This window comes from Phacochoerus africanus, chromosome 11, assembly GCF_016906955.1.
Source record: "Phacochoerus africanus isolate WHEZ1 chromosome 11, ROS_Pafr_v1, whole genome shotgun sequence".
NCBI classification, from domain to species: Eukaryota; Metazoa; Chordata; class Mammalia; order Artiodactyla; family Suidae; genus Phacochoerus; species Phacochoerus africanus.
This window is the reverse complement of record NC_062554.1, coordinates 12,746,522-12,769,785: the sequence shown is the minus strand read 5'-3', so window position 1 is coordinate 12,769,785 and position 23,264 is coordinate 12,746,522. Positions and strand designations below refer to the sequence as shown.

The window sequence follows — 23,264 nt, the reverse complement described above, 5'->3', positions numbered from 1 at the left end:
CTTCCCATACCTTCCCTCCTGCCGTAGATGGCCAGCAGTCTGACGGCACCTAAAGCAAACTTTAAGGGCCTGCGCAATTGTTAATTCCTATCTTGAGCAGGTGGCAGAGTATATTGCCCAGGGGATAAAAGCATCTACACAGAAAGATGCTTGGAAGGAACAGCATTCCTGCTGCTGCCAGTTCCTTCCCGTATCCCAGTTACAGGGCCTCTCACGAGCCCGGCCTCGGGGCGCCTGCCCTGGTCAGCTGGCCTCCCAGTGACCCTCTTAGGAGGCCTGGATTTACAAAACAAAGGTGAAATCAGGGATTTTCAAGCCTTGAGACCTCAGAGCACCTTCTAGCTTTCACAGTACCCTAACCGAGCTTCATTTCCATGTATTCATTATAAATAACTTCAGATTTTTTTTAGTGAAGTAATAACATGGTCATTTACAAACTGTGATAAATGGACAAAAATAAGGTCATATGTATTCCTATAAACAAATACAACTATTTATTAACATTAAAATTTATTTTCTCTTTTCATGTGCAGGTTTTTTGCGGGGGAGGGGGATGTTTTTTGGTTTCTTTGTTTATTGTTTGTTGGTTTGGGCCTCACCCACAGCCTAGGGAGGTTCCCAGGCTAAGGGTCCAATCATAGCTACAGCTGCCGTCCTATGCCACAGCCACAGCAACACCAGATCTGAGCCATGTCTGCCACCTACACCACAGTTCACGGCAACACCAGATCCTTAACCCACTGAGCAAGGCCAGGGATCAAACCCGCAACCCCATGGCTCCTAGTCAGATTTGTTTCTGCTGCACCATGATGGGAACTCCTCATGTATAGTTTTTTAAACATAGATGTGGGAGTTCCCTTGTGGCTCAGCAGATTAAGAATCCAACATAGTGCTTGTGAGGATGCAGGTTTGATCCCTGGCTTTGTTCAGTGGGTTAAGGATCTGGCATTGCCTCAAGCTGCAGCACAGCATAGGTTGCAGATGTGGCTCGGATCCGGTGTTGCTATGGCTGGAGTGTAGACCACAGCGGCAATTCTGATTCAACTCTTAGCCCAGGAACTTCCATAGGCCACAGATGCAGCCCTAAAAAGAAAAGAAAAAAAAATCTAGGTTTAATACTGCATAGAACCAGTCCTTTCAACTTAGCGTTAACACACAGTCACTTGCCATGTCACCCATGCTCTTTATAAACATAATTTCCGGTGGCTGCATAATATGCCTCAAGTGAGCACACTTGGTTTGTTCAACCTCTCACCCCTCTGGGGTCTTTAGATTGCTTCTAACTTTCCACTATTATAAATAATGCTGCACTGAAGACTTGAGGGTCTAAAGTATTTTCTGTACTGAAGATTATTTCCCTGGAATCGATTCCCCTGGACCTTTTTAAAGTATTTTGAACATTTGTTTAATATTTTCTAGTAATGGACGATCACTCTTCAAAAAGAGAATGTTTGGGGAGTTCCCTTGTGGCACCGTGGGTTAAGGATCCAGCATTGCTGCAACAGGCTTGGCCTCCCATTGTTAGTGTTGTACATGGATCTGGTTCTCACTAAGACATCGGATCCTTCGTCCTTTTCTGCACAAGGCAAGCAGGAGCCTTGCATGCAGATCTACAGCCAAAGAAGAGGCTTTGATCACCTGTGTATTATGTGCCTTTTGTTTTTTACAGTTTCTGTGGGGTATGAGTATGAATCCTGCCCAGATCTGATCCTGTGGGAAAAAAGAACAGCAGTGCTGCAGGGCTATGAAATCGATGCTTCCAAGCTGGGAGGATGGAGCCTGGACAAACATCACGCCCTCAACATCCAAAGTGGTGAGTAGATTAAGTCTGAGAACTTTCGTGTGCTGAGGGTGTGGCCATAAAAAAGTGTGGAATGGAATGGAATGGAATGGAATGGAATGGAATGGAATGGAATGGAATGGAATGGAATAGAATAGAATAGAATAGAATAGAATAGAATAGAATAGAATAGAATAGAATAGAATAAATAGAATAGAATAGGAGCTAACAGATGACTTGTGACCCTAAAAACCAAAACTCACCTAGGTATAGGAGGGGTGAGGCCAGAGGCAGAGTCCAGTTAGGAGGCTGTCGCACTAGTATCAGAGAGAAAGGCTGTGCTGGGCTGCGAAGAGCCAGGAGAGACATGGGCTGCAGCTTATAGGTCACTGAAGTCATTCCCTTCGTTTCGTTGGTGGGGAAACGGAGGCCCAGGGCAGTTAGAGCAGTGAGGAGATCCAAGCAAGATCTGGAATCAGCCCATTAGTACCAAAATCAGCCCAGGTCTCTCGACTCTACCTCGATATGAAGAGAGTGAGAGTCTCCCTCATGGTCCTCTGGGAAGCTTTATTGGTACCTGCTCTGTGTCAGGTTCTGTGCTGAGCACGGAGGACACAGGAGGGGAACGATGTAGTCTCCGCGCATGCAGTGGTGGAAACAGAGCCAACAGGTCAGTGCGATGCAGAATCCTGTGCTGTGCTGGGTGGACTGGGCGCCGGACATGTGTCCCATCATCTGCAAGGCAGAGGAGCCGAGCGATTCAGAGCCTGGACTCAAAGGTCTTTCCACTGCATCTGTAGGATGTCAGGCACCCCCGTGAATCCAGGGGCTGATAGCACATGTCTTACAGCATCATTGTGGAAATTCAACCAGCAGAGTAGCGCGGCCTGTCCAGGGCAGCCTGGGTTTCCTTATGGGGGAGGCAGCCTTGGGAGATGCGTCTGGACATGGAGACAGCGATCCGGCGTTCCCTGCAACGTCGAGGCGACCCTGTGGGCAGCCGCGGGAGAGAGCCATCTGCTGCACCATCGCTGATTCTCTCCTTCCATCCTTGTCCCAGGCATCCTGCACAAAGGCAACGGGGAGAACCAGTTTGTGTCTCAGCAGCCCCCTGTCATCGGGAGCGTCATGGGCAACGGGCGCCGGAGAAGCATCTCCTGCCCCAGCTGCAACGGCCTGGCCGACGGCAACAAGCTCCTGGCCCCCGTGGCGCTCACCTGTGGCTCCGACGGGAGCCTGTACGTGGGGGACTTCAACTACATCCGGAGGATCTTCCCCTCTGGAAACGTCACCAACATCCTGGAGCTGAGGTAGGGGAGGCAAGGCCTTCCTCCCGGGTCCGAAAGTGTCCCTTTGCTGCCCTCAGGGCCCACCTGGTGTGACCATTGGCCTAGAAGAGGGGACAGGACAGAGCCTCCTCCGCCGCTTCCCTGAGGCTAAGCTGGGAGCTCTGGGGAGGTGGGTGCTACTTTCCATGGGGCATTGCAGCAAAGACACAGTGCCCTGGGAACAGGGAGCCAGCCATCAGGTGAGGTAGGCCATCAGCAACCAAGAATCAGGGTCCTTAGATGCCCCCGAATCTTCTGTTTCCCAGCACCGAACCGGTGGGAGTTAGTCACGTGAGTCTTATAAGGATAAAGGAAGGCATTACAGACGAGGTCCTGATGCCAGCGTTACCAAGTCTGGCCCCGCTGCTCAACATGCACGGGGGGTTCTCTGCAGCTGTGCCCGGAACTGCAGGCCCACGGGCAGTGCCTCTGTGCCACCAAGGCACGGCAGCACCGGCTGTCAGCCTCTCCTTGTCCCCCATCCTGCCCGTGAGGATGGAGCATGGCCGCACTCACAGCTCCAACAGGGGCTGACGTGTGGGCTCTTCCTCCGCCTCCCTCAACCGGACCTCCTGAGAACCAGAGCACTGTCACAGGCTGGGGTCTCACGCGAGGCCACGGCTGGAGATCAGGGGCCCCCCCCTCTCCATTTCAGGAGAACTTGCACCGAGATCCTCACAGCTGTTTGAGGAAATGAGACCCGCCCGTCTCCTGGGCTGGGGTCCTGTGAGCAGGATGGGCCCTTGACCTGGAAGGCCTTCCTCCAGAGTGGCCAGGGCAAGAGGAAACTCTCCCCCGTCAGGCCCTCCTCTTCGCCCAGTCTAATGATTCTGCAAGGTACTGACTACGAGTGCCCCAGATGAACAGGATTAAGGAGACTCGGAATTTAAGGAACCTGCCCAGGGTCCAGCTTGGGAGACCCAAACCCAGACGCCATCACCCAGCTGGGCCTCACCAAAGACTTGACAGTGGGCCCAGTGAGGGCCGCTTTGGCTGAGTGCTGTGTTGTTCCCTGGAGGTGAGCGCCTGCTGAGAACTCAGTGGGCAGCACGCATGCAAGAGGAGAGCGGGCTCGCTGGCTGACCGCTAACCACGGCTGTCACGGCCCTCAGGGCAGCGTGCTGGAGCTCACCACATGCACAGAGATGATTGACAGAGAGGGTCTTTGGCCATGAGAAGCAGCAGAAGCTCACCTTCTGTGGATTCCTAGCAAATCGGGTTTCAGGCTGAAGGAGAACCAGGCCACTAATGGAATAGTCTCTGCCTTTTCTCTCAATCTCTCTCTCTCTCTCTTTTTTTTTTTTTGTCTTTTTGCCTTTTCTTGAGCCGATCCCATGGCATATGGAGGTTCCCAGGCTAGGGGTCGAATCAGAGCTATAGCCACCAGCCTACGCCAGAGCCACAGCAACGGGGGATCCGAGCCGCGTCTGCAACCTACACCACGGCTCACGGCAAGGCCAGATCCTTAACCACTGAGCAAGGGCAGGGACCGAACCCGCAACCTCATGGTTTCTAGTCGGATTCGTTAACCACCGAGCCACAACGGGAACTCCCCTTTTTTCTCTCTTTTATGCGTTTGAGCAGCACAGGCATCTGCCAGCGCAGAGGGGACGCGCGAATGTATTGGCTTCGGTTGGCTCCTCACGCTGACTCTCCGTTTCCTGTGCCAGGATAGAAAGAGCCATGGTCTAGGGGGTCAGCAGAGAAACTAAACCTGTCCCACTCACCCTCTCTAGGACTCCATTTTCACATCTTTTGTATAAGAGACCCCCCTTTACCCTGCCTCCTTCCCCCAGCTGTGGGAGAGCATGGGAGCTGGTGGGAAAGGAATGGAGTAAATCAGATTTGGCAAGAAAAACCAATGTTTTGATATGTTCTTATCTTGATGTATTTTCTTCCAGTCTTTTTTCCCAGGCGTGTTTCTCTGGGTCACCCCCTCCCTTCTCACTAGAATGCATCTCCAGTTCTGTATTCTAGTCTGAGCAGAATCAAGGTGGACCGAGGTCTGGGTGGCTTTCTGCAGGGCAGTGTGCACACAGACAAGAGAGCCTGTGTCTCTGGGACTGTGTCTTCGTACAGGGGAGCCAGTCGATGGTCCCAGGCTCTGACTTAGCCCTGGTGAAAAGCAGTGGCAAGTGTCAACCTCACCCGCTTCCCCTCTAGTGAGCCGTGTTGGTGCAGGTGAAACCATGCCTCTCCTGTGATATGTAGCTGCTTATAAGTGAGCTCACTGACAAGTAATATCCAATAAGAAATACATCAGTGTCAGAGGTGCTAAGTCTTTATTTATTATAGCATTGTACAGTACCATTGCTGTCAAGTTTTCAGGCTGCTAATAATGCTTCTAACCCTGCTGCTAACACTTCATTCTTTCTTCTATTCCCTGCTCTCCTGTCTTCTGTCAGAAATAAAGATTTCAGACATAGGTAAGCCAACCAGCGGAGAATTGCCTGTCTCTGCCTTGTTGCATGTTGGGTGGTAAGCTGCACGTGTCAATTTCCGCTCGCTCGATGGCAGACGAGTCCTGCGTGATTGGAAGTGATTGAAGTGATTGGGCGTAATCAGCTCCAATGAGAGAAAGTCATTAATAGTGGGGGGGAGGGGGCAGGTGGTGAGAGCCCGAACCCCTTTCGTCTTCAGCAGGGCGCAGCAGTTCCTCTGGTAGTCTGTGGACATGACAGGCTGAGTAATGGAGGGAAATTTTTAACCTTGGTGTGGCAATCTGAACCCCAGCCTGCTTATCCTTCAGGTGGATGAGGACATTATCCTGACTGTGTTCGGGAACTTGGGGGGTGGGGGGGGCGCCTGGGAGAAGACAGGTTTGGATCTGTGTTTCTGCAGGCATTCCAGGTGCCTCGGCTTTTGGCGGCTGGGATGCTAGGGGACCCTCCAAGAAGGTCCACCAGCAAGGACAGAATGCAGGGATTTCCAGGCCATACGGACCACCCAGAGGGAGCAGCCCCCAAACAGGAGACTTGTCACAGAGTAGATGTGTCGTGTAGGCTCACAGTGACCCTGCAGCAAGCAGAAGCGGTCCTCATCGGACACACGAGAGGAGTGTCTGCCTGTCAGCATCACCCGCCCTGTGGCACTTGTCTGACTTCCGGGTAACAGTCACCTCAGAGTCCCCTAGCCTTGAAAGTAGCCATGGCAGATGGGGATGTGGCTTGCACTGCTGCCCAGGTGGCTCTGAGTTATCCACACGTGGCTCAGATCAAAATGGCACATGGGGGGATGCTCATTCGGGATAAGGATGGTGGAGTCAGACCCCAAGTCCAATGATTATGTCCGTGCCTACTTAATTGGATGCAGTACTAATGTAAGAATCTGTATTATTTTAAAATAATAATAGGTAGTATGTAGCATAGAGGGGTTAAGTGATTTACGTAGAGTAGAGCGTTCACCCTCAAATCACCCGGTGAAGTAGGTATTCATGATACATCCACTTTGAAGCTCCCCAGTTGTGTGACCTTGAAAAACTGACTTTCTCTCTCTGAGAACTTTTATTAATTTGAGGTTAATAAAATCTACCTTGGAGGTTGTTATAAAGATTACAGAGGATGTTTGTAAAGTATTTAGCATTGTGTCAGTTACAGAGAGGAGCTGTAATAATAATAAAATAATAATAAATCCTACCGTCATCATAACCATTAGATGATGATGTTGATAATGATGAGTCTCCATATTTCCCAAAAAGGAACTCAATCCTCTTACAACCACAGACACAGGTATTAAAGTAAATTAAGGAGTTCCCGTCGTGTCTCAGCAGTTAACAAACTCAACTAGGATCCATGAGGTTGCAAGTTCGATCCCCGGCCTCAGTGGGTTAAGGCTCTGGCATTGCTGTGAGCTATGGTATAGGTTGCAGACAGGGCTCGAAGCCCACATTGCTGTGGCTGCGGCTTAGGTTGGCAGCTAAAACTCTGATTCGACCCCTAGACTGGGAACTTCCATATGCCATGAGTGCAGCCCCTAAAAAGCAAAAAAAAAAAAAAAAGAGGAAACACATAGATGTGTTTTTGATTACACATCAAATTAGACACTGAGCTTCCTGGCAGCCAGCATAAACAGGGAAACACAGTTGTTTTCATGGTTTACATTATCAGAAATGGGGAGCTATGCCCCCACTTCTCAGAGGAGAAATATTTTTTCCTGACACTGAAACCGAAGAGAGATTTTCATTGAGCTTTGTATGGATGGTACTGAGCTATGTAAGAACTGATATGTGCCCTCAAGTTCAGTTTTCTAGAAAACACAGAAGTGCATGTCATCTGAAGATCTTGGATGAAAACCTGGCATTTAACCTTAAAACCTCTGTTAGGTGGTGGTAACTGCCTGCGACTCAGCTGGAATACAAGGGGACTTATTTGGGAAGAGTCAGGAGCCAGGGTGCTTTGTCCAGTTGGGCTGTGTATTCATGTGACCTTGGGCTGGTCACCTAGCTTGTCTGGTTTCCAGCTGCATCATCTACACGTTGAGAGAGTTGTGGTTTGGGGTCCCTTTTGTTCCCGAAGTGTAGCAATCTTTTGATGTATCCATGGCCTGATTTCAGAGCTGGCTTCCTGTCCTTTCTCATTTCATTGTTTTCTCAGGTGCTCAAAACTATTTCGAAAGTGAACCAAAGTGGAAGGGAAAACTGGCATTTCTTTCTGCCTTCAGTTTTCTAAGGACAATCAGGAAAGAGAAGACCTGAGCTCTAGCTCTGATTTTAACTGGCGCCTGGGTCTTGGCAAATCCCATCCCCTCTCAGAGCTTTGGTGCGTCAGTAAATGCAAGAAATGGGTGAAAGAAATTCTAAAATTGTGTCCTCTTTGTTCATCAGCATTTACTGTTCCAGCTGCTCCCAGGAATAATGTTTGGCTCCAGGCCGGTGACCTTAGCCTGTATGTGACCCTCGGGGCAGGCTCCTCTCTTTCTTTGGCCTTTCCAGCCTCAGTGCAGCCCACGAGGCTGAGCAGGCCCAGCACAGAGACCCCCAGTCCTTTGAGGGTCTTCCTCCCTGATCTCTTCAGGGAATCAGGATCCTCACTTTTTCCCAGGCCGCTTCCCGGGGGTCAGGGAGGAATCTTTGAAGCCTGTTGTTCGGAAGGACATTTGACCTCAAGTCTCCATCCAACCCAGCCACATGAACTCTAAGAGAGCCTTTAATTGCCTCCAAAAATAGGTTAGGCAGACGTTATTAAGTATGACATACTTGTCTTTCCCCTTGTGCAATAACATAAATATTCTGGAGGTTTCTCCAGGTGACCAGCTTCCATTGATTGGGCATCTTTATTTTTTAATGGAAAAGGGCCTCTGCTCAAAGATTGACATTCTTCATGCAATTTGGTCCTCAGAATTAGCCCTTTGAACTCAGTATGTTTATCCCCATTGCTCAGATTAAAACAATAAAAACTGAGGCTCAGAGTAATGAAGTCAGTCGCCCAAGGTCACCTACCAAGTGGGCAGCAGGGCTGGTATTTGAGCCTGACTGTGTGGTTCCAGTGCTCAAGGTCTTCCCTGCGGCTCTGAGAACCAATGACTCAAGTTCTGTCCCTTTGCACAAGGCAGGTCTTCTTCTGTGACAGGGGGAAAAGTCTTCTCAGAAGCAGGAAATTGATTGCCTTTCGTCCCAAGAGACTCTTGGGCTCACAGCTCCTTCTAGAAGATGCCCTACATTGTCCAGAAAGAGGGCAGCGTGAGGCTTCCCTGTACCTTGTTCACTTCAGGGCTGGCACTCTTTTATAGAGTCTCAGATCTGATGTAGCATCCAGAGGTACCAGGGTTATGTTTAAGGAAGTGGAAAAGAATGACTGTAACCTCTGGCCCGCCCTGCTCAGGATACTGGGAATCAGAATCGGATCAGACATGGTTCCTGTCCACAGACCCAGGCCTGGGGCTCTGCCGTAGACCACCTCCCATCTCATGCATTTACAGTTTGCAGAGTATTCTAAGCAAGGCCTCGCTCCCCCAAGTACAGACCAGCAACATCAGCATCCTCTGAGCCCTTGTTAGAAATGCAGACTCTCAGGCCACACCCACAACTGCCTGCCGAGCTGAAGTTTTCATGTTAACATGCTTCACTGGGCCCATTAAAGTTTGAGAAGCACTGTTCTAAAGCTGGAGTTTCTGGATTTGGCCATTCCTTTGAATCACCTAGCGAGATCTGAAAGGGACAGATGCCCAGACTCTGCAGATGTGATGGGTGAGGCTTTCTTTTTTTTTTTTTTTTAAGTTTTTCAGGTGAATCTGATGTGTAGCCATGTTGCAAGCCATCACCCTAAGATGCTCAGCAGTGGGTGTTTCCTGTGTCTAATCCCAGGGAGGCAGATAGTCCTTCACTTGCCCATTCATAAACTCAGCAGGCCTTTCTGGAGCATCACCTCTGCACCAGCCCAGTCCTGAGCACCAGGAACTTGAAGCCGGGCCCTGCCCTTGAGGAGCCTAAGATGTCCTTGAGGGGACAGACAGCTAAGCAGAAAAGGGTCTTAAGGCGCCAGAGGTACTAAAAGTGTACTCTGCTTAGGGTTTTGTGTAGCCACACAGAGGAAGGAGGGAAAAGCAGAGTCCCAGGAATGCAGGAATGGTAGGTACTCCAGATGAGGTGGTGCTGGAGCTGAGTCCCAGGAGAGGAGTAGACACTACCAGTGGGTTAGGCAGTGGAGCCTTCTAGGCTCTGAGGAGCAACGTGGGGATATAGAAAGAACAGACTTTGGAGTCCAGCAGATCGGAGATGGAATCCATCCTGCCCCTTAGCAATTTCTGGCCCTGCTCAAGTTACTTCACCTCTGTCATTTTAGGTTTCTAAAAGAGTTAAAAAAAAAAAAAAAAAAAAGCACCTGCCGTCTATGGTACTTTTGATGAAAACAAGATTGTGCATAGAAAACACTAGCACAGTGTCTGGGACAAATTGGTGCCAGGAGGTGAGAACGGATGCTTCCAGACCAGCAGCAGGCCTTTCCACAGCTCTGCTCCGCGGACAGGTGATGCTGCTCCTGGGAGAGGTCCACGTGTTGCTCCGGGCGGCAGGTGGCAGGAGGATTCAGAAGTGAGTTGAAGACCACCTAAGAGCTCTGCCAGCTGGAGAGGGCTGTTGAGCTGTATAATTTCATTTGAGCCTCGTGACAAGCCCGTGACAAAGCAGAGCAGAGTCATCCTTTGAAAGCCGAGGGAACTGTCGCTTGAACAAGGGAGGTGACTTGCCTAAATTATAACCCGCATCCTATGAGTTCAAAGCTAGTCTTCTTTCTCCTACGCGGAACTGAACCCTAGACCTCAAGTGTGTCCTTGGGCACAAAAGCATGGGGCCACAGCTCTTATAGACTCTCTAGGGCAATCTCGCCAGTGCCACCCTCTTCTGGAATTCACCCATGTGAGAAACGTCACAGAAGTGGCCCTTCTGTGGGTTAGTGCAGAAAGACAGGAGCCAGAAGCTGGGGGTGGGGGGCTAATCTAAGTGCACAGCCCACCCCACCCCCAGCTCGCTCAAGGATTCCGTTTCTGCCAAGGTGAAGAGCACGCATTCATCATGAGTGATCCAGCTCTCAGCTGTCATCAGGAAGCAGAGAGATCCAGGCTGCCCCAGCATTACACAGCCGGACCTCAGGTCGCCCCATTTCTTCAGCCAGCATCAGTGTCATTTGGGAAGATTGATTCTGTGCTACATTATAGGTTAAGGGACAGGGGCCGTTTCAAGATAAACAGGACCAACCTCCTGTTATCACCACCCCCAGAAAAGAAGCAAGAGAAAAGCTAAGTTATTTGATTGAAATCACTGTTTAAGTAAACCAAAAATGAAGGTGCCATCCACGAAAAGCAAGTTTCTGCTGTGGGCTGAATATTGGAAACACAAAAGTGAATAAAATCCCACCTCTTTCCTTTAAGTATTGACAGGATTTGGGAGATAGACACCTAAAAAAATAGCCACCACATTAGGTTAAGTGTCCTATAGCCCTGATACGAGTAGAGATGCCTTTCCGAAGTCCTCTCTGAAAAGAAAGGACTTTTAGGGGAAATTTGCCAGAAAAGGTACCATTTGAGCTGATGCCTGAGGACCGAGTGGCAGCTGAACAGGCCAAGAAGGGAAGGTACTTGATGGTCCCCAGAGCAGGAACAGCAGGTGCAAAGGGGCCTGAAGGGGTGTTTGAGGGACAGGCTATCATTATGGCTGAGGACAGGGTATCTGGGAGGAAATGGCGCAAGGAGGCTGGGACAGTAGAGTGGCAGCTGAGCATCAAGGGCTTTGTGCGAGGCTGGGCTGTAGAGTCTGAATTAGCCCGAAAGAAATGGGGGGTCCTGGAAGAGAAAGCGTCGGAGTGACATGTTGGGTTTCAGGTTAGAGCAGAGCAGCCTGAGGAGGACCCTGGCTGCAGGCGGAGACCTGCCCTTTATTGAGAAGGAGGTTCTGGGACAGTGGGGTCCAGACTGGAGGGGCGAGTCGATTCGAGGCAATCATGGTGTCTTGGTTGAAAACAGGAGGGAAAGCCTTGAGCCTGGAGGCCTGGGCCTGTTAGAAGCAGCCCGTCCGGAGACGCTGCCCGAAGCCAGAGACGGTCACGGTGAGCATCCATCGGGGCCAGATTAAAACCTTTGGAGAACTTGACCCTGAAGATTACATGCCCCAGGCTTCACATGTCATTCGAAACACACTGTAAAGTAAAATTCTGTTTTTCAAAAGGACCCAAACTTTCCATGCCTGATGAGATACAGAATAGCTTCTTTCCAGGCTTTTCGGACCCTCTGACTTGCATCTTCCGGGGGTATATGGTGCCCCTGCTTTGCTGGTCCTCTAGACCCTGCTCGGTCTGCATCCCAAATCCCCCAGCCCAGCGTGTGTCCCGCTGTCCAGGGAAAGTGGCCAGGGCCAGGCCATCCAGCCTGAAAAGAGGGAGATTCCTTTGAATCAGAAGACTTCCCGCGGAGTTGGAATGCTAGAGACTACCAATACTGAGATGCAGTTTGAGGACCTGAAGTCATCAGGCCACGTGCAGAAACTGATAATTAGCTTCCCAGGAATTCTGAGTTCAAATCCAGTATGGCCTGGACTTGGGAGACATTGTCAGTCAGTACCATGTGGTGCCCAGACCAGCTCAGCAGGATGGGGCTGAAGAACGGGTGCTGTGAAACTTAAGGAAAAAAGTTAACATGAAACAAAACACAGAGACATTTATCTTAAGTAAAGGTGGGAAGCGGGAGACTCAAGGTCTCAGGGACCAAGAGCGCCACCTCAAGAAACCACACTGCTTTTATTGTGCTCTTTGGGATGACATCAAGTGAGGAGGGGGCTATAGGTGGAGGATATAGGGTTTTTTAAATTATTTTATAAGTTCTTTTATTATTTGAAAAGTCACTTAGCTGGTAGATGGTTAAACTTTTACTCTGACCTTTAGGCATTTAGCAATCATTAGCGTTTGAGTTAGCTATCTATGCATAGCATTTCAAAGAATCTTCACTGCGCTTCCGCTTCCGCAAACAGCCTGCCTGTCTGGGGCAGCCTAGGTGTGCGCCTTGGTTCTCTTTGCTAATGCATATTCTGCTAACGACCACTCATAAACCACTTGGCCATGAGGTTCCTCTTTCTCTTATTCTTTAGAGGACATATGTGCCTAGACCAACGCATTTTATGTCCTCATTCAGCTGACCCAATGAGTAACTTATGCCTTTAGGTCTTTGTTCTTAAGCTTAAGTCATTTACCAGCACTGCGACTGTTTTTCAAGCAGGAAGATGGGGTAAAGTGAAGCAGGACAAGACGGAGTTTTCAGCAAAGAGCCTAAGGAAATATTGTAGAAACCTGTCTCGTGACAATGTGGTAGCAAAATTCAGGCTTAATAACAGATGCATACTCTGGAGTCCTCTCCAAAAGCCAAAGCAGACATAATGACTAGTCATTAAAATCACAGGTTTATCGAGTACCTGCTATGTATCATGCTCTATGCCAAATATTTTTCCTATATGATTTTATATAATTTTCTCAAAATAACGGCAAGGTAGCTGTTCACATCCCCATTTTGCAGATGAAGAAAATAAAATGTGAGGCTCAGGAGGGCAGATAACTGCCCCAGGGTTCAGAAGCAGCAAAAGACAAGCTAGACGTGGAACCCAAACTGACCTGTCCCCAAAGCCTGTACATTTTTTCTGCCCTGTGCCTAGAGGCAGTGCCTTCATTTCCGTAATCCGTCTGTACAGTCCTGGTCTAGCTTTGCTTTCCTCTGTCAGCACTGCGTTGTCTTTGTGGCTTTTTTCCAGAAATAGAACTATCCCCAGCCGAGTTCCTCTGTTCTGTTCTGTTCCTATTTCCTTGGGTGTCGCTGCAAATCACAACTAATCCTGCAATTCATTTATGTCTGGCTGCTGGTGGGAGACTCCTGGGCTCCTGATAAGCATAGCGTGAGCATGGACAGAAGGCAGTGTTGACACTGGCTGGAGTCCCATCTGGGCGGGGGCCTTAGCCGACAGCCCCAGGATGGGGGCGGGGCTGCAGTAAAAGTGCTGTGGGGGAGGGGCTTGGTGTCCAACTCTTGAGATCCTTTTTGTTTCATTTCATTTTGTTTCTAAGTGTTTTTTTTAAGTCAGATCCGTTCATGTTTCTGACCTGGATTTCCAGGCCACCTACAGTCAGCCTCATGGACAGTCTTTTTAAGAAAACGTGGGAGTCGTGGCTCAGTGGTTAACAAATCTGACTAGGAACCATGAGGTTGCAGGTTCGGTCCCTGCCCTTGCTCAGTGGGTTAATGATCTGGCGTTGCCATGAGCTGTGGTGTAGGTTGCAGACGCGGCTCGGATCCCGAGTTGCTGTGGCTCTGGCGTAGGCTGGTGGCTACGGCTCCAATTAGACACCTAGCCTGGGAACCTCCATATGCCACGAGAGCGGCCCAAGAAATAGCAAAAAAAGACAAAAAAAAACAAAAAACCAAAAACATGTACTGAGCACCTGCTATGGTCGTGGCACCAGGCTGGCCATCAGGGTCATCAGCAAGAGGCTTTTGCATTCACGGTTGGGTGGGAGGGACAGTTAGGCCAACCATAAGGTCAGAAAAATTATTATCACCTCAAATAAGTACATTGTCCCCATAAGACTTTTTTTTTTTTTTTGTCTTTTTACCATTTCTAGGGCTGCTCCCACAGCGTATGGAGGTTCCCAGGCTAGGGGTCAAATCGGAGCTATAGCCGCCAGCTGATGCCAGAGCCAAAGCAACACGGGATCCGAGCCGTGTCTGCAACCTACACCACAGCTCACGGCAATACCGGATCCTTAACCCACTGAGCAAGGCCAGGGATCGAACCCGCAACCTCATGGTTCCTAGTCGGATTCGTTAACCACTGAGCCACGACGGGAACTTCCCCCATAAGACCTTTTTGCTTGGACTCAAGTGGTGCATCTCTGGCTCCCTGTGAGGAAAGCAGAAAATGCTCACCCTCTGCCGTGTCCTTGTTTTGCAGCCACAGTCCAGCTCACAAATACTACCTGACCACAGACCCCATGAGTGGGGCCGTCTTCCTCTCTGACACCAACAGCCGGCGGGTCTTTAAGATCAAGTCCACCGTGGTGGCGAAGGACCTCGTCAAGAACTCCGAGGTGGTGGCGGGGACAGGGGACCAGTGCCTCCCCTTTGATGACACGCGCTGCGGAGATGGTGGGAAGGCCACAGAAGCCACACTTACCAACCCCAGGGGTAGGTCCTTTGGCTTTTCAAACCCCCTAGGTCACATTTACTGGGGTGTTTTCCATTTCCAAAAGATATACGTGTTTGTCGTAGCAAAAAATGTGAGAAAATACTCAGAACTCTATGGAGCGAAGTTTAAATTGTTCTAATTCTAATGCCAGTTGACATTTCCTATCTTTCCTCCTAGTCTTTTTCCTAAGTGTTTGTGGGTATGTATTGCTCACCAGAAACAAACCAAATGAAATCCCATTAAACAAGCTGTTTTAGTAACCTACTTATTCTCCTAAGTGATGTATCACAAATATTTCTCCGTTAAAGAGTATTCTGGATACTCACTTTTAGTGGCTATATAGTATTCCATGAAATGGTTGTCCTTTTATTTATTTTTCAGTTCCCTCCTGTTGGATATTTATGCAACCTTTCCTGTCACCGTCTGATAAAAACATGGCAGTGTATCGTCTTTGCACATGCTCTCCCATGCTGTTGGAGAGGTGAACTCTGATTTTCAGTTTTGAGGCCTTCAAAAAGCTGGAGCTCTTCATACCCACAGTCACTTTCCATTCACTTATTCACCAAGTATTTACTGAGTCTGCAGTGCACTGTGCTTGCGTAGTTAAGTTCACTGTAGCAGAAAAATAAGACTTGAAGTGAATCACTGAGATGGGGTGGAGGGAGAGTGCTCCCTGAGATGCAAGGAGAAAGAACTGAGCATGGAAGTCCAGAGCTGGGGGAGGTCCCTGTGCCCAGGAGAGTGGGAAGGTTTTATGAAGGAGAATCCAGCTTTCATTTGAGAACCTGCAGCTTCCTTTGAAACCAAACCCTGACATCTGGCACTATTTAAAAATACTATCACTCATGACATTTTTATAGGACATCTCATGAAATGTATTAATTTTGCCCCTCAGAACAGTCCTAGGAGATGGACACAGAAGATATTATTACTCCTATTTTATCGACAAGAGCCCTGAGGCTTAGACTCTGTAGGTCACTGGCTTTAGGACCTGTAGGACAGTAAACACTTGCTGATGGGTATCTGTTGACAGTGGTGGCTTCTCCTCCAAAAAGCCTTCCCACTGTCCTGGGCAGCACGGGGGCCTCCCTTGGCTCTGAACTCCCATGCGCTGGTCTTTGGCCTTGGATCTCAGGAAGCATTTCTCCCCCTCTCATCTAAGTGATTCACATTCAAGTCTTACTTTTCTGCTCCAGTGAACTTATCTTTGCAACAACAGTCTACTCCATACTCAGAAGTCCCACACTGAAATTCAGACATTGCCACCTAATAGCTGTGTGACTTTGGATGAGTTGCTTAACCTCTCTGAGCCCAATTTTCCTCCTCTATGAAACAGAAATCTACTGTACAGTTGTAGTCCAGATTAGCTATTATCAAGAAGGTGAGTGCTTGCTTAGTACAGTGGTACCACAGCACAGGATAAATGTCCCATAAATAGTAATTCCTCTTCTAATTGTTACCGTGTAGCTACATCTCATCAGGTCTCATTTATATCACATCGTCTGTCTCCACATACCCGAAGTGGGCAGGCGATGACTCTGGGCTAACAGTTGTGACCTCTATGGTTCTACCTCCTAACACTGAGAGAATAGCCTGGAGTCGAAAGAATGCTGGACTTGCACACAGGGACCCTGCATTGTGATCTTGTTCTGCCAGTCCCACCTCTGTGACCTCCTCCTCTGGGCCTCAGTTTCCCCAGCGCACAAATCGGGCAGGTGGTCTCCGAGGGCACTTTCAGCTGCAGCATTTGGTTCTCTTAGATTTAAGACCTTTTTCCCTGAGAATTCATATCCTCTCCAGGTCTTTCTCAGTTGCTCTGCACACACGTGTTCTCCACCGTCCCTTGTACCCGCCCCCCCCCACAACACACACGTCATGACAATGCAGTTTCCCCAAAGCCTGTAATTAACTCAGATAGAAATGGCAAGGTGCCACGCTGTGTGGACAGACGGAAGGAGAAAAGACATGAGTCTATTTAGCACAACAAAAGGAGAAAAAAAAACAAGTCATTAATCAAGGGACAGCCACCTTGGCCTGTGCAGCCAACTTTGTAAACAAGGCATCGGATTGTTCCTGGAGCACTCACCAGTCCTCACAGACGAAAAGGAAGACCGACGTGGCCAGGCAGACAAGGAAGCTCCTGCCTCAGTGCCTGGAGAATGTGATTAGTTTCCATTTAGGCAGGGACAGAAGAAGGCTTCCCCTACTTTGAGGCTGTCCCGTGCTCAGCGTGAAGTCGGTCTCCAGCCCTGAACAGGCAGGAGGAACCACAGCTCCCGTAGGTGCTCATCACTCAGAGCCTCTTGGGGGTCTTAACTCCACCTTGCTGACCAGTCATAGACACTTGGAGCCTGGGATCAAGCGCACAGTGGGTGTCCCGTTCTCCTTTTGTCTTTTTTGTTGTTGTTGTTGTTGTTGCTATTTCTTGGGCCGCTCCCTCGGCATATGGAGGTTCCCAGGCTAGGGTTGAATCGGAGCTGTAGCCACCGGCCTACACCAGAGCCACAGCAACACAGGATCTGAGCCGCGTCTGCAACCTACACCACAGCTCACGGGCAATGCCGGATCGTTAACCCACTGAGCAAGGGCAGGGACCGAACCCGCAACCTCATGGTTCCTAGTCGGGTTCGTTAACCACTGCGCCACGACGGGAACTCCCCCGTTCTCCTAATTGTAAGTCGTTAATAATGATGGCAACTGTTACAGGTCAGCTATTATACACCTTTTACCCATGAAGAAGCAGACTTGGAAGTAAAGTGACCCCCCCCAAGGTTATACAGCTGGGAGGCTTCATACTTCAAGGGTCTCCGCCTCCATGAAGCTTTGACCCCTTCATTCAGCTCCTGCTCCAGAGAAAACTGAGCAAAACAAAACTGACCAGAAGCTCCTTTATTTCACCCCACAAGCCTGCCGGGATGCTGTCCCTCCCTGAGTCCTGACTCATTTGCATGCCCCCCCCAACCCCATCTTGTCTGGACCGTGTTTTCCCCGTGGGCACATCCTGTCTGTCTCTCAACCCCATGGCCCCTGAGCAGTTCACACTTGGATAAGGGAATGTCTGACCTGTGATTCTACTCTTGAGGTGTCAGTATCACCCGTGAGCATTTTTAAAACATGCCCCATCCCAGTCCCAGCCACCCTGTGATCTAGTATTATTTCCAGGAGTGAAAGCAAGCAGGTATATGTTGAAAAAACTCTTCCAGTGATTCTGATATACACGTCACCGGTTAAGAAGCTCATTTACTAGCGTGGTTCTCAAACTTTGATTTGTATCATCATCACCCAAGATGCTTGTCAAAAACACAGGTAGATGCTCAGGCTCCACCTGAGAAGTTCCGAACCAGGTACCTGGGGGTTGCATTTCAGCAAAGGTACACATGGGTGTTCACGCAAAGTGAGAAATGACAGATGATTCACATACACAGGTGTTTCTTCACACAGAAGTGAGAAATACAGATCCAGAGCAATCCCTTCACTTCCCAGCGGACAAGGCAAATCCAGGGACATCCAGTGACGTGCCTGAGGTCACACAGCTGGTCAGGGAGAAAGTCAACAAGTGGAAGAGTCTAGCAAACAGAGGGAATGACGTTGAGTAACGGTTCTGACTTCTCCCTTCAACGTGCCTGTTTTAGAAATTAAATTCACCAGTGTTTCCTACACAAATCCAAAGGATTCCTTTTTTTAGCCTCTAGACTTCTGAAATGACCAATGAAACTAAAATCGTATAGACGAGAAAAATGTGAAGGATGATTATCTTGGAAGAAAAGATAAACTGTCATCCAATTTGATTATTATAATTACAGGTTCTTCAGAAGTAGGTTAATTTAAATACTCCACAGGGTTTTGGTTTTGATTTTGTGTTTTTGTTTTTGTTTGCTATTTTAGGGCTGCATCCACGGCATATGGAGGTTCCCAGGTTAGGGGTCCAGTCGGAGCTGTAGCCGCCAGCCTACGCCACAGCCACAGCAACACAGGATCCAAGCCACGTCTGCAACCTACACCACAGCTCCCGGCAGTGCTGGATCCTTAATCCACTGAGCGAGACCAGGAATCGAACCCACACCCTCATGGTTCCTAGTCGGGTTCATTAACCGCTGAGCCATGAAGGGAACTCCGCGCCACAGGTTTGACACTGGACACGTTCTTCCTTACCACCAGCTCTAGCAAACTCCCAGAGCTATGGGTCCAGTGTCGGTGGGTGGCTGGGATGGTGGGTAGAAATGTACAGAAGCAGCCAGACGGAAGGACGGAAGGACCAGGGCCCCGGAGAATCCAAAGACCTGGGTTCTAATTCCTGCTTTGAGTCATTCACTCCCAGCCTCTGGGCGGCTGCCTCTGTGTCTTTAGAAAGGCATGAAGGAGTTCCTGTTCTGTCTCTGTGGTTAACAAATCCATCTAGGAACCATGAGGTTGCGGGTTTGATCCCTGGCCTTGCTCAGTGGGTTAAGGATCCAGTGTTGCCGTGAGCTGTGGTGTAGGTTGCAGACGTGGCTCGGATCCTGCACTGCCGTGGCTCTGGCGTAGGCCGGTGGCTACAACTCCGATTCGACCCCTATCCTGGGAACCTCCATATGCCGCAGGAGTGGCCAAGAAATGGCAAAAAGACAAAAAAAAAAAAAAGAAAGGCATGAAGCCTGTGGGGAGGAGCTAATCACCTCGGAGAGGGGAGGTGTCCGAGAGAATGCGGGTTGTCACCACCGCTAACGCTGAGTTCCCTGTGGTGGCTTCTCTGCCCCAGGCATCACGGTGGACAAGTCAGGGCTGATCTACTTCGTGGATGGCACCATGATCAGACGCATTGATCAGAACGGAGTCATCTCCACCCTGCTGGGCTCCAACGACCTCACCTCCGCTCGGCCCCTGAGCTGTGATTCTGTCATGGATATTTCTCAGGTAAGGAGAAAGCGCCGCCTGCTAGAGCCCTGGGCCTGCACACGCGTCCGTGGCGGGCACCCAGCCAGCCCGCCGGCCACTCATCTCTGCTGCACAAGGCTGCTGAGCACAGCCCTGGTGCAGAGCATGGAGGACACGCAGATGAAGGGGGCACGCAGAGAAGTGGCCCCGAGCTCTGGGAGTTCACAGTCGGGGTGACAAGTGCGTGGCAGAGGCCGGCTCTGGGGACAGTGAAGAAATCTTCCCAAGGAGGCCTCGAAGGCAACAGAGCCTCACACAGTGTGGGTTTAAATCCGTCACCTCCAGAATTCACAGCCACTTGAACGTTGCTCTCTTTCTCGACTACAAGCTGCATGAGGACAGAAATTCTGTCCATCTTTTCTTCCACAGAAACCAGGGTGCCTGGTACACATAGGAGCACAACCAGCATTTGCTAAGTGATGAGTTGGTTGACTAATTGATTGAATCCCAGCTCCGCCCCCCACTCACTGGCGGGAGGTGGGGGGGAGGTCCACTGAGGTCCTTTGAGCCTCACTTTTCGTATCTGTAAAATGGAAACCATTGACACTGGCCTGGCAGGATGGCCTTGAGAGTACATGGAACAATGCCTGCAAGGCTTCTAGCCCTGCTTGGCACTCTGGAGGTGACTGATAAACAGATTTCTAGTCCTGTTTTCCCAAAAAGTGACATTTGTGCCGGGTTTTGAAGGTGACATAGGAGCTTGTTGGGTGACAGAAAGAGAAGAGAGGAGTTCCCATCAGGGTGCAGCGGAAATGAATCTGACAAGGATCCATGAGGTTGCGGGTTCAATCCCTGACCTTGTTCGGTGGGTTAAGGATCCAGCATTCCCATGAGCTGTGGTATAGGTTGCAGACACAGCTCGGATCCTGCACTGCTGTGGCTGTGGTGTAGGCCAGCAGCTGCAGCTCCAATTCAACCCCTGGCCTGAGAACCTCCATATGCCATGGGTGCAGCCCTAAAAAGCAAAAATGAAATAAAATAAATAAATAAATGCGAAAGAAAGGAGACAAATCACCCGAAAGGAATGGCGTAGGCAAAGGTACAAAGATGTTAACGGGCCCAGAACCTTCAAGGAATGTTGGAAAGTTGAACACTGAGCATCGGGTTCTTGGAAGGAAGGAGCAGGAGTTGAAGCAGAGGGTGTGCCTTGGGGCCGGTTCGGGAAGGACTTAACCTCCACCAGTGTTTGGACCTTCTCCGGCGGGCACCAGTGTTGAGCTGGGAGAGACACAAAGGCCTGGCTGTTCATCGCGTCCCTAGTTTGTCCTATGACTTGACAAGGGATGTGTCCTTTGTTGCTGTTAGGTCCTTTGCCAGGACTGGCGGGTGCTAAGTCAGCGACTATCCATGTTTGCCAACATTAGCAAAACGAGGAAATAAGGAGACTCGAGTCACATTCAATGGCAAATGGGCATCAGCAGTGGGCACACTTAGCTTTATAAGCCCCCTTACTTCTAGGGGCGCCTGCACATGGGCCCTTTGCCTGACTGCAGACCTGCTTCCTATGCTCCGCGGGCATTGGGCAGTGGAGGCTGGGAGGCCTCCCTGGTCACACCTGCCTCACTGCTGAATATGTATCCCGGCGCCCCTCGCCCAGAGCCTCGTCTCTTCTCATCCGGTGCTGGCGTGGTTTCCCTCTGCACCAGCTAATGTGATTGTTATGCTCCAACGTGGAATCTCTTCTCTGCCACTCGTTTTTCCAATCTGGCAGGCTTCCCCTTGCCGGCTGCAGAGTTTCCCTCTCCAGTCTGTGAGCAAAAGCTTGATCTACCCGTCAGGAAGCTGCCACAGCCTGAGGATGAGCATCCCAGTGTTTTCAATCCTCAAAATGGGCCCTCCACCAGCCAGCACAGGGAGCCGAAAATTTTCCATCCGCACATTGGAAAATTGTTTAGTTTTAGCTGGAGGTACGGCCAAGCAGCCGGGTCAAAGGCAAGGGAGACAACTGGTCCTATGGTGTCAGGGAGGGAAGATCCAGTACTTGGATTCAGAAATCCCGGACTGAAATTTCTATGCCCTGGTCCTCACCTCCCTCGTTTGAATCTAAGCGTGGGGTTCTTTTTACCAAACTTTCCAATACAGACATCAACTCTTTTTTTTTTTTTTTCCTTCCCTTGGCCATACCTAAGCCATATGGAAGTTCCCAGGCTAGGGAACAAATCTGAGCCACAGTTGCAACCTACACCACAGCTGCAGCAACGCCAGATCTTAACCCACTGTGCCAGGCTGGGGATCCAACTCGCTGCTCAGCAGAGACCCAAGCCCCTGCAAAGACAATACCAGATCCTTAACCCACTGCAGCACAGCAGGAACTCTGCCATCAACTCTTATATACACGCGTGGGAAGGGGGCCTGGCTTTTGTTCTCAGGGTATCTTCTGTCACGAACACACGGCTACCTTACTGGCCCATGGGAGCAGGGAAGTAAGATAGAGAGATAAGAACATAGCTCAGAGGCAGGTGTGCCAAGGGGAGAACCCAGGAACTCCGACCATCTCCTCTGGGAAGAGACGAAGACAGGGAGGACCCGGAGGGAGGCATAGAGCAGAGAACACAGGAGACGTTGCAGGCTGTTCTCAGCTCTGCAGGCTGTGGCCACCAGAGGCACAGCGTACCCTCTGCTCTTAGGCTCCAAAATGATTTCCTGAGAACTTACTATGTGCCAGGCACTGTTAGGAGTGGGGATACAAAGATGAGCATGACTTCACTTTTCTCGTTCGGCTGTCACCATAATCCCTCACGGTAGGTCTTATATCGTCCCATTGCATAGATCAAGAAACTGAGGCTTGATGAAAGAAAATGGGCTTATAAATGCAGAGCCCTGTGCTGGAGTCCATCAGGAGTGTGGCAATGAAATTTTTTTATGCCATTACGTCCCCAGATTGCCTAGCACAGTGTCTGGCAGCTATTAATAAGGGGTTGTAACTACTCATTCTCTGTATTGCCCGAGGGGTGGGGGACGGTGGCGAGAACTGAGCTGGGAAGTGAGGTGTTCTGACCGCAAAGCCCTCGCGCTCTCTGTGCTGTTCACCCGTCATTTATTCGTTCATCCATTTGACAGTCCATTTTTGCAAATAACTGCCACAAGGCAGTCGGCTCAGAGTGCTTTAATAAAGGCATTTAAAATGCTCCAGAGGACAGGATGAGGGAGCGCCGTTCCATCTCAGAAGCCTAGACTGTGGGAGCTGGAGGGCCCTCAGAAATTGCAGAGTCTCATCCCTCCATTGTCAGGATGGGAAACGAGGCTTCCGCATGATCATCACTAACAGGGAGGCCAGATCAAAGCAGTGCAGGCACTTAGTCCAGAACCATCGCACACGGGCACCTGACTCCCAGGGCACTGCCCCTTCTTTCCCTCCCGGGGGCCTGTGTGCACGTGGGTGTGCGGGAGAGAGCGGGAAAGCCTTGTTCTGCCCTCCCCTTTCCTCTCCCTCCCCCTCCCCTGGCTTCCTCTCCCCCCCACCCATCCCAGAGCCATCTTTTCATCATAATGACAGGCAGAAAGGTCCCCAAGGTGCCACGGGACCAGAGGGCATAAAATATTTAGCAGCCAGTGTTGACAAGAAATGGGCTTTAGGAAGTTGAACATT

At 50.0% G+C, this 23,264-nt stretch overlaps 1 protein-coding gene across 1 annotated transcript in view; it reads left to right on the top strand.

Moving 5' to 3' along the window:
* Nucleotides 1–23,264, top strand: part of TENM4 (teneurin transmembrane protein 4) — a 410,796-nt gene that overhangs the window by 342,554 nt on the left and 44,978 nt on the right. The window contains exons 18-21 of the mRNA XM_047751949.1: nucleotides 1,670–1,813; nucleotides 2,841–3,090; nucleotides 14,528–14,760; nucleotides 19,500–19,654. Coding sequence (XP_047607905.1) covers nucleotides 1,670–1,813; nucleotides 2,841–3,090; nucleotides 14,528–14,760; nucleotides 19,500–19,654 — 782 coding nt within the window. The remainder of the gene's footprint in view (nucleotides 1–1,669; nucleotides 1,814–2,840; nucleotides 3,091–14,527; nucleotides 14,761–19,499; nucleotides 19,655–23,264) is intronic.